General features: G+C 43.6%; 1 protein-coding gene across 3 annotated transcripts in view; it reads right to left on the minus strand.

Moving 5' to 3' along the window:
- Prkd1 (protein kinase D1) overlaps window positions 1–6,194 on the minus strand; it is a 313,953-nt gene extending 307,759 nt beyond the window's left edge. For all 3 annotated transcript variants that reach the window (XM_090345330.1, XM_090345331.1, XM_090345329.1), the window contains exon 1: window positions 5,919–6,194. In XM_090345330.1, the coding sequence (XP_090201456.1) occupies window positions 5,919–6,194 (276 nt within the window). The remainder of the gene's footprint in view (window positions 1–5,918) is intronic.
- Between the last annotated feature and the right edge of the window lie 5,667 nt (window positions 6,195–11,861).

Below are 11,861 nucleotides of genomic sequence, written 5' to 3' on the forward strand. Positions count from 1 at the left end.
AAGATAGAAGTACACTAAAAGTATTGTATAAATTGAATGAGACACAGTGGCGGAAGATCATGGTACAAAGAAGCCAAGTGAAAAGTCAGTACAACTCTCAACAACAACAACAAAAAGCTAAGCATAATGGTTCACACCAGTAATCACAGCTATGTCAAAAGCCTAACTAGAAGATGAGAAAATCACAGTCCAAGCCACTACAAGCAAAAACTCGTGAGCCTACCTGAAAAATAACTGAAGCAAAAAAGGGCTGAGTGTGGTTCAAGTGGAGAAGTACTTATGTAGCAAGCACAAGGCTGAGTTCAAACACCGAGTACCATCAGCAAAAAGGTTTCATGGATATTTACTTCTAGGCTAGACGTATAAGATATATATGATATATATATTTCATATATTTAAAACATAAATTAGTTTCCATTTGGGTCTACTCCCCAAGCTATTTCATTATGCATAAGCATATATTCCAAAATCCAAAAGAATCCTAAGTTCAAAACACTTCTAGTTTATTAAAGAATGTTGTTGGGCTATTGATAGGTATTGTATTGAATTTGTAGACAGCTTTGGGCAGTATTGCATTTTCAAGATGTCAGTTCTCCCAAATCTAGGAGTATGGAAGGTTTTTTTTTTTTTTCACTACCTTAAATCTGCTTTACTTTCTTTTTGGAGGTTTTTAAAGTTTTCATCAGAGTGGTCCTTCACCTCTTTGGTTAATTCCTGGAGTTTTTCCTGGTTTTGTTTTTTGTTTTTCTAGTTACAATAAAAGAAGTTGCTTTTCTGCTTTCAAGTCTCCCTCTCTGTATTGTTGGCATCAGAAAATCTACTGATTTTTGTGGATTAATTTTATACCTGCTGCTCTGCCAAAGTTTTGGATTAGCTGAAGTAACTTGGGAGAGGAATCTATGGGATTCTTTAAATACAGGATCATGTCATATGTAAAGAGAGAGAGTCTTACTTTTTCTTTCCCTAACTTCCTTCCCTTTTGTGTCTGTCTATTGCTCTGGTTAGGAATTCCAATACAACATCAAAGGCGAGTGGAGAGAGCCAACATTCTGGGCTCGTTCTGGATTTTCTAAGTGCCTATAAAATTAAGATAATAGAAATGAACTCGAAAATATGGAAATAAGAGGGTTTTTCTTGTTGGGGTTTTTGCTGCTTGCTTTTTGTTGTTGTTCTCCTGGGGATTGAACTCAGGGCCTAAGCACTGTCGTTGGACTTTCCTCAAGGCTAGTGCTCTATCACTTGAACCACAGCACCACTTCCGGGTCTGTATGTGATACCAAGGAATCAAACCCAGATCTTCATGCATGTTAGGCAAGCACTCTACCACTAGGCCAAACTCCCTACTGTTGTGGTTTTTTTTTTTCAATGTAATGTATGGAGTTCTTTATTTTCTTTTTCCTGTTAGTCTTCATTTTCTTTTTCCTTTGGCTTACCCCTGTAGTCACTGTTTTTGATTCTGGTACCCTGTGTCTTGTTTATGGGGAAGGGAAGAGGAATGGTGAAACAGGATGAAAGGTGAACCAATGTAACCATAATATTCAAAAGACACTAGGTTGGAAATGGCCTTTACAACTTGGGGGTGGGGAGGGGAATCAGTGGGGTAGGAGAGTGGGAGAAAACAGAGGGAGGGCATAACAATGTTGAACAAGAAATGTACTCATTACTTTTGTAACTATAACCCTTCCGCACATCAACTTTACAATTAAATTAAATAAAATTAAATTTAAAAAACACTTCTAGTTAAATTCAGTTAAATTTCAGTTAAATGATGTTTAACCTTTATTGTACACTTTTGTGCATACATTTTTTACTATACAACTCCAAAATATAATCTCACTATGTTGTTAAACATACAATTTTGACTATAAAGCACTAATACTATGTTTCTTAAGGATGTCTTAGTGAAATGACAAATTCTATACTGGATCATTAATTCAGACACCAGTTGATATAAAATATGCCCAATATAAAATCAGAATAAAATTGGTATGACCAAAGCTTATCATTGCTAAAAGGATATTACTGTTGCATGGACAGTGGGTTAGTCCACCAGCTAATTGCACTTATCTTTAACTGTGAAATGGGAGAATAGCTAAAATTAACAAGAATGGTGGAAATAACAGAGCAACTGTTAGGAAAGCAATGTACAATTAATGAAGTAAAACAATTACAACTAAAGAAATGCTAATCTTACATCAAGGCACTCGATTGCTCTTTTAGAAACATATCTTGTACTTAAAATCTCACTCTTCAATTTCTTTGGGCAAAAATATGACTGGACAAAATGAAATTATAATTTAAGTAAATATAATTTAAGTAAATTCAAGAGTAAAATATTGTTGCCTCTTAATATAACAGAAAAATTAACAAGTGTATTATTGTATCACACCCCTAATAACTGCTTGCTTTATTTAAGTGTATCCACCTCCCTTTGCATGTGTGTGTGCCTGTGTGTAAGCATGTAGAGAAGTAGATAATATATGTCAAAACCAAACTAATTCATCTTTTAGATTATCTTTCCCTGCGTCAAAGCAATTCCTTCTAAATCTTTAAGATCCCTATTTCTTTTGATAGCTGTCATTTGTTACAATTTTTTTCTGTTGAAAACAAGAACCATAGTCATTGACAAACAGAATTCATGTCTCCCTAGACAACCAGCTTTCAGTGTTACATACTTGTGAAGAACTGAGAATAGTGTAAGTAAAGCTTGCATCAATACTCCCAGAAAAAAGAAAAAAATTAGTAACACCATATATAAGCATACATTGTTACAAGAAACGTGATTCTTAATTCAGTGACTAATTAGGGTGTATTATCTTAAAAGCATTTTTCTAAATTACCATGGATTTTTTTTCAAGTGCAATCCTATACCAGCTACTTTCTAAACCTACATTCTTAAATGCTATACACAAAATCACATATAATTGTTTTTATTATTATTTAAAAATTTCTTGTGAACAGCATAGCATCTCTCTTATTGAACTAGTACACCCCAATTACTCTTCCCACAGAAAATGGCCCAAGAAATCAGCTGCAAACTTTCAGCTAACACTTACCACAACTTTAGGATACAGTGATCAGTATTAGTATTTAGGAAGGTCATGAACAAAATGGATGCAAACAAACCTCTTATTGTGCTTTAAAACAATAAACACTGAAGACTTGGAAAATCAAGAACACCTTCGGCCATAACTCCACATATTTCCAGATTACACAGTAAATTGAAAATGATTTTGAACACTCAACTGATTCCTCAATCATAAATCTATTTCCCTCCTCTCTCCTCTTCCCCAATTCCTTTGTGATCCTTTCTTATGGAAGATGTCTTAAGTTCTTGACAAAATCTGAAACAAAGGTCAAAACCTTCTCACAATCCTCTTAACTTCACACTGCTACTCTGGCTACTCTAATATTCCTAGTCAGGAAGGAGTCCTGCCTCCTTAAATGAGTTCAATCATCTTCATCAACTCCAAAATAGATGATTGAGTGAGTGATAAACTCAAAGAAAACCCAACCCTGTCTAAATCCAAACTCTATGTCTTTATATAGACATACAGTATTCTATATATAAATACCTCCCCAATTCACATTTCTTAGTTCTTGCTTTAAAAATACCAAAATGGTAACTGTACATTGGCTGTCCCAAGCAAACTTCTCCAAGTTTTCTCTCAGAGACAGAATTACTATTAGAATAAATACAAAAGGAAATGGTTCCACTTATAATAACCCAGTCACTGTGGCTGGTGATTTTCCCTTTCAAGTAATTTCCTCCAGTCTCTCCCAGGTCCAGACTCAGGTTGTAACCAGATCAGGCCTGATCTCCAGTCTTTTTTCTACTGTGGCATCCCTTCCATTCCGAAACAGCCTCCACTGCAAGAACATCCCTTTGAGAACCCTGTTGAAGCTTCTACTAATGGGAGTTCATGTAATCCCAAGGCTCTTTCATAACTGCACTCTCCTTGGCTGTCCTACTTTTTTCCTTCAACCCTGCTTCTCCCCACTGCCCAAGTCACTGCCCTCCCAGCACTCTTCTTGTGACAACTCCCTCAGTGGCTGTGGAGCAACTGGAGCCCACCCACTTTCCATCTAAAGACTCAACAGAAAACCTCTTGTATCTGGCATGTTCCTCCCCACGCAAAACCACTCGTGTGTGTGTGTGTGTGTGTGTGTGAGAGAGAGAGAGAGAGAGAGAGAGAGAGAGAGAGAGAGAGAGAGAGAGAGAGAGAGAGAAATATCAAGGCACTCTGTCCATATAAACTGAGCCCAACTTGAATATCTTCAGACACAATGTCATTTCCTTTAGAATGTGGACAAGTTAAAGTTGTATACAGCTACATAAGCTTTCTGAGAAACTGTATTATGGATTGTGAACATGCTAATGCACTATTGATTTGGAATTCACTGGTCTGCATCCTACCAGAGATGGTTTACGTAGGTAGCTATCATTTCCTTTAATGTAGGGAGGAATTCCTTGTTCACTCTTCTTTACAGTGCATTCCATGGCACTAAGGAGTAACAGGATATGACTTCTGCCATCCTTAGACAAAACAAGTCACTTCCAAGGAAGCTGCGCACACGTGTGCGATATATGTAATATAAAATATCCCTGCCTTCAATAAACACAAAATGCCCGGTCCTCACAGTTACCTGGTCCAACCTCCAGAATTCTCACAACCTCCCATACTAGTGAAAGGTTTAACCTCAGGGTTTTTGTTTTTTGTTTTTCCTAATAGTCCTGGAGGTGGGGGGGAGGGGGTGGGGAACTCAGTTGCTCAGTTTTAGAAAGCAATTCGTAATTATTCAAACAACCATTAAAAGGTGATTCCAGGGACCCAGACTGTCCCTTAGGGCTAAGACCCCAGAGCTGAAATACAGCACTTCCCTGGGCTGTGACTGTTTACACTAGGACTGGCGCCAGGGCCCCCTCTCCCTGATACTTATCACCCCTTTCCCTGCAACCTCTCCCTGGGTGGCAACAGTGATAACCTGAAACATGGGGGGAGGTGGGAGGGGGAGAGGGTCATCTCCTGGCGTGGCCTGGGAAATGTGAGCCATCCCTGCCTCTGGTGGAGCCGCAGCTGTCCACTCTCACAGTCCCAAACTTACAGTGAGCCCAGGCAGCTTGGGAACCCCTGGACCTCGCAGCACCTAGTCCTGCCTATCAGGGCGGGAGGGGGGAAGGTGGCCAAGGGGGGGGGGGTCTAATAAAAAGCAGAAACACTGCAACTTTTCCGCTTTTATCAGTTGTTCAATCTGTTCCCGTGTTCCCACGGAGGTGGGATAGTGGGGGCGAGGGCTTGGGGGGGGTACTTTGGTCAGTTATTTTCACAGCTGAACTGGTCACTCACCCTTTCTTTAAAAGAAAAAGAAAGAAAAAAGAAAACTTCGCTGACAGATGAGAAATCCCTGGTCTCCAGATCTCCTGGGGAAACTTCTCCACATCCAGGAGAACTAGGAAAGGAAACCGAGGGGTGCGAAACATACGGGGAGGGGAGGAAGCCGGGGGTGAGAGAGGCAGGGGGTGTCTGCTGGATAGAGGAAAGATGACCCCCAGACCCTGAGTGCTCCGGTCCAGGATCCAGGCTGGGAGAGGCGGGAAGCCTCCAGGACAGGGAGCTTGATGCCTGCACCGGGATGGATTGGGGCGGTGGGGGGAGGAGGAGGAGGATGCACGTGGGAGATGAGAGACGGTCGAGTCTCGAGGTGAGGGAGCCCCGGCCTGGCGGGTGACCCGGGTGGCCGACCCGGAGCCAGCCCGGGCCCGGGTGCGAGCCGGTGAGGCCCGCGCGGCGCAGACCGCCCCCTCCCCGGGGTTTGTGGGGGGGCGGGGCGGGAGTGAGGGCGGAGAGGGTGGGGAGAGCCGGAAAGTTGGCGCGCAGCGGGAGCAGGGGGCGTCGGGGCGCGGGCGGGCGCCTTACCTTCTGGTCCACGATGGAGCAAGCCATCTCGCGGACGTGCGCCAGGCTGTAGTCTCCGGACGAGTCCTGCAGCAGCAGCACCGGCTCGCGGCTCAGGCCGATCTGCAGATGGAAGGAGACGCCCCCGGCGGGAGCCGCGACGCCAGCCACCGGCAGCGGCGCGGGCCCCGGCCCGGCCCCCGGCCCCAGCGCGGCGGTGGCGGCGGCGGCGGCGGCGGCGGCCGCGGCCGCGGGCAGCAGCGGGCTGGGCGGCCGCAGCAGCGGAGGGGCGCTCATCGCTCGGCGGCCCGCGGACGGCGGCGGCCCGCGCGCGCCACAGCCACAAAAGTTTTGCAGCGGCCGAGCCGGGAGCTTCTTTTCTCCAAGGAGCCCGGACGGAAAATAAAAACTTTCCGGGAAAGTCCCCCACCCCGGCCACCGCGCGCCAAGGGGGGGAGAGAGGGAGGAGGAGGACCACGGGCTCCGGCTCCGGTGGGGAGATGAGGGAGAGGGGGTGGGGGGACAGAGAAGAGGGAAAATGGCCGAGGCGGGAGCACGGCGCCACCCGGAGCGCGGCCGCCTCGCGGGGGAGGCGCCGCCACAGCTGAGGAGCAGCCGCCTAGGCGCTCGCGCGGGGACTGGGCGACAGGTCAGCGCTGCCCTGGAGGGCGGGGCGGGGCGGGGCTTGTGCGCTGGGGGCGGGGCGAGTCGGCGAATGTGGGCGTGGTAAGAGGGGAGGGCGGGGCTTGGGCGTCGCCCGGGAGGTTGGCTGTGGGCGGGGCAAGGGCTTCTAGGGGCCAAAGCTGAGGAGTTTCCACTCGGGAAGCATGCAGAGACCAGGGGGTTCCTGGCCGCCGCCCCATCCGCCGCGGTCCCCGCGCCCTGAGCTGCCTTCCCGCGGAGATTCCAGGCTCAGCAGGCCTGGCTGCTGACTTCAGAGGGGATACACCTCTCCTAAAGGACCATAGGACTGCAGCTCTCCTGTCCCTGCGGGGCATCGAACCACTTCCACGACTAAGCACCAGCTAGAGCAAAGTGCAAGTGAGGCGACTTTTAACACCCACCCCCCCAAGAAGGCTGACCCCCCCCCACCCCCGGGTTCCCGTGGCTCTTACAAAGGAGGAGGAGCATAGTGGACACACTTACAGGCAGGGCTGTGGAGACCCAAAGGAGCTTTGGAGCCCTTGGCCTGTCTAGACATCTGTCTGTAGGGCCCAGCTCAAGTTCTGTACCCCGCTCCCCAGGCACCAAACACGATGACGACATGAAGTCCATGGGCTTGGGAGGGAGGTGTCAGTCCTGTGACTTGAACTCAGGATATGCCTGCTGTCCCTTAGCTTTTCTTTTAATTGTATTTTTATTTTCTTTAAGTAGTTGTACAAGGCGGTGCCATTCAGCAAATCAGTCCTTTATCCGTATTTTTCTAAAGCTGATTCAACCAAAAGCCATTTCCAGCTTTTTTTTTCCTCATCACAAGGTGGTAAATTTGTCTCACAGACTTTTCTGCCCAAGGCTGGCTTCAGGTTCCAAATTCCCATCCTCAGATCTCAGCCTGCAGAGAAGAGAGAATTACAGGCATGAGACATGGCTCGGGTGGGTAGGAGGTGCTTTATTGCTTTAGTTTGGGGTTTGATTTGGTTCCGTCTTGTTCTTGAAGAAAAAGTAGTTCTCTCCTTAAATACAAGCCACAAGAAAGGGAAAGTCCCGTGCAACACCGTTCTTTACCTTATTCACTACTTGGAACATTCGAAACTGTTGACTTATTTATTTACTTATTTATTTTTCCAGTCCGGGGGCTTGAACTCATGGCCTGGACACTGTTTCTGAGCTTTCTCAAAGCTAACACTCTACCACTTGAGCTGCAAGGCCACTTCTGGATTTTTCTGTGTATGTGGTACTAAGGAACCGAACCCAGGGCTTCATGTACACTATGTAAGCACTCTACCACTAGGCCACATTCCGGGACCTTGACTTTACTTAGTAGCACTACTGTCAGAGTTGGGCGCAGTCTGCTCTAAAGTTAATCGGCATGGTGTTGTTTTGGTTGTACTTCTCCCACATCTGGACTTGCATTCTTATCCTGTCCTTCCTACAGAATAGGCTTCATTCTTCTGTAGCCACATTACCCCATCCAGCTTACCCAAAGACCCTGTTTCAGCTGCAATGCTCTACAGCAATAAACTGCTGTTGTTGCTATTAAATTCTTAAATTCTAGAGAAGAGACTATATCTTTTTTTTGCAAGTTTATAGTTTTATTTCGCCAGTTACATTATTTATTTTGCCAGCTGTGTAGCCAATCCTGCTACATAGGAGGATCATTCTCTCTGTCTCTCTCTGTCTCTCTCTGTCTCTCTGTCTCTCTCTTTCTTTGTCTCTGTCTCTGTATGTGTGTGTGTGTGTGTGTGTGTGTGTCTTTCTCTCTCTCCTTTGCCTCTTCCTTCAAAGTCTCTTCTTAACTACTTAAACACATAGCAGCATACCTAGGCAAACTATTAGGTATGGGTTTTTTTTGTGGTAGTAGTAGTAGTAGATTTCATTTTATTATTTTATTTTGTTTTTGGTTTGCTTGATCTTGACCTCTGGTTCTGATCCAAGATATTGCAAGAAGCAATTCTAGAGTTGTAAAGTATAGTTCCATCTCTATTGTGTCATTCACTGTTAGATGAGAGATTTGAATTTAGTCTGTGGATAGAAGTTTGGTAAGGTTTCCATGTGTTGGCATTTTCTCTGCTTGATTGTTAATGAAGAGGTCTTCTTCATTTATGATAGTATGTAATTTCCCAAAAGGTAACAAATTCAACTAAGCTTGTTCTTGATGAAATGCCCTTCTGAGTCTAGGAGTTGTGTGTTATTGTTGCTTAATGTCAGAAATTGTATGTCATTTTCTTCCACAGTTAGATAAGGTCACTATTGTACAGATTCCTATTACAGGAGGAGGATGGTGTTTACAAAGTACTGTAAGTTTAAAAAGTACTCACCAAAAAGCTAGCTCACTTGCCTGTCAGGAGAGCTGGACACATTTTTGTTTTGTAGATATCGTAACTATGAGTTAAGGACTTCATGGTTCCAGATTTTTCTGTACCCATTTACACAGTGGCCAGAACAAGCAAGATCTCTTCCCTAACAAGTCATATTGAAAATAAAAAGTACAAGTTTCTTGCTGATAATCAAAATTGCATGAGTAACAATGATGCAACGCAGAGAGAATGCTTTTGTGGGCAGAAACATGCAGAAGGAAACACTATTTTGACCAATGAATGAAAGATATTCCTGAGGTATATTCAGTAGCACCTAGTGATTAGAAAAGGATCAGTCTTAAGATCTAAGGTAATAATGTTTTAGGCAAAAGGAATTGGTAAACAGCCAAACACGGGAATATAACTTGGCATCTTCTAGGTCACAGGAAAAGAAGGGCAAGTAAAATGATTCTGGGAGATGATAGGAGCCAGATCATCAATAGTCCTTAGAAGTCACAGTAAATAGTCTTCATTTTATTCTCGAGGTAATCCTGAACCATTGGTGTGCTAAGATTTAATAAACATGTTTTAAATGACAATTCTAAGATCTCTGTATAGGATTCAGATTATGAGAAAAGAGCAAAAGCAGAGATAGTAAGTAGAAGAACATCTGCTTTGTTCAGTCTAAAGGACTACTGTGGACTGTTACAGTGGCAGTAGAATTGTTAAGGGATAGATATAGTATCACATTTGAAGGTTGAAAATGAAAGGAGTGTTGTGTGAAATAAGGGCATCATGAAAGACTGAGTTTCTGAACCATTGGTCTGATGATAATGCCAACAGTTGAGACAAAAAAAAAAAACAAGAAAGAAGTAGGATTAGGGATAAATAAGATTTCCATTGTGAGTTTAATATACCACTGGGCTTGCAACTAGAAATATCTAGAGCTGTGTATCTGAGCCCAACTTTCAAGAAAGAAAAGGGTGATAGAAATATTCTTGGCAATTGTCAGTATGGAGAAATCATTGCAAAGTTAGATCTTAGATGAGATGTCAGAAAGAGAGTCCAAAGTACTCATCAATTGTATGAGACATAGAGAGTCTTCACTATTCTACATCAGAGAGATAAACCTGTGTGAACAATTCCTAAAAGGGTGTTTGAAATAACTAAGAAAGGAAGCATATGATAGCAAGAATTGTCTATGGACCTTGGTTATCTCATCTTGTCACAATATCTCACTTTGTTATCTAATATATTGGATATATTTGTATTTGGTTACTTGAAATTGGACAGGGAAGGGGGGAAAACCAAGAGGGGGGGTGGGGGGAGGGTAATGGGGACCAAGACATGTGAAAGGGTATCAATGTATGTTAATTAATGCACCTTCTATCTGACAAATATCATGCAACCCTTTTATTAATTACAATAAAAAATATTTTTAAAAAAGAATTGTCTATGGACAATTAAAAGTATTTTTCAGCTGGCTGCTAGTGGCTTATTCATAATCCTAGCTACTCAGGGGCTGAGATTTGAAAATTCCAGTTCAAAGCCACAAAGGTAGAAAGGACCAAGAGACCCTTATCTCTAATTAAAGAGCAAAAGCCTGGAAGCAGAGGTGGAGCTCCACTGGTAGGACATTCATCTCGAGCAAGAAAAACAAGTGAGAGCCAGAGCCAGAGCCAGAAAACTGGAGCACCCAGAAAAAAGTATCTTTCAGAAGCTTAAATATTGCTGAATGCAGAAGTGTAATGAGGACAAACAAAAACCAAAAGATATAAAATCACTGAAGCATGCTATAATTCTCACAGAGTTAGTTATTATAGTTTCTACAGTAGTCATCTGAGAACTCAAAGTTTTCTAACTGTTACTAATTTTTTGCTGATCGTCAAGGGAATGAACAATAAATAGTGCCCAAAGGAATCAAGTATGGTTTTCTGGTGACTCAGAATTACACTTAGAAAATTTGAATGATCTGGGTGAATATTGTTGGTTCTGGATACTATAACTTTGGAAAATAGAGAGTATAAAAAGTGAAGAGTTGTGCCAGGAGTTTGGCCTAGTGGTAGAGTGTCGGGGTTTTCAGCACTCTTTGCCTCCTGACCAGCAGGAAGGGCAAAGAGAACATGCCCCAACTAAGACAAGACCCAGAAAGGATAGGGCCGGCTGGCCTGCCGCCTTCACCCAGCACTCCCTTCTCCAGAGGGAAGACACAGACACGCCAGGGAGAATGTCACAGCAGACTCAGTTTATTGGGAAAATACAAGGGGATAAGAAGCAGGAGTAGGCAGGACAGGGGTAGGTAGCTGTGGTCAGAGAGGGCAGCAGGGCCAATCCATGGGTTCGAGGTAGCTTTATTTTACATCACAAACCATAGCCAAACCTCCCAACCAGGAGACAGGCAGGTTGGATCTCCAAAACCAGGAAGTGAGCACTGGGCCACGAGGTAGGCCTTTTACCCTTGATGTGACTTGCCTAGCATGTATGAAGAGGGGTTTGATTCCTTGGTACCACGTACATAGAAAAAAGCCAAAAGTGGTGCTGAGGCTCAAGTGGTAGAACTCTAGACTTGAGAAAGTCCAAGGACAGGGCCCAGGCCCTGAGCTCAAGGCCAGGACTGGCAAAAAAAAAGTGAAGAGTTGCTTATATAAAATGATATAATCATACTTTTTTCAGTCATGGCTAACATTGCTGAACTAATAAACCTCCGCTAATGACTGGGAATATCATCTTACCAAGAAGGTTCAATTCCTTAATCAAGATTCCACATAGAAGTCAGGCAGAGGTACTTATAAGTTCTAAAAATGAATGCTAATCCTGCCATAAGTCCTTCAAAAATTATTGCATGCTCAGGTAATTTTGAAAGTGTCAAGCAATTTTCAGTCAGCAAGAAGAGTGGTGAAAATGTCTTGGTTTAAGTAGGAGTTCAACTAGTATCACTATGCACAAGTCCAAGTGATATGAACAGCAGAGAAAGGAAAATGAGGGTTTTTTTTAATAGAAAAATTCA

Source organism: Megascapheus bottae, chromosome 14, assembly GCF_031878675.1.
Source record: "Megascapheus bottae isolate mThoBot1 chromosome 14, mThoBot2.hap1, whole genome shotgun sequence".
Classification (NCBI taxonomy): Eukaryota; Metazoa; Chordata; class Mammalia; order Rodentia; family Geomyidae; genus Megascapheus; species Megascapheus bottae.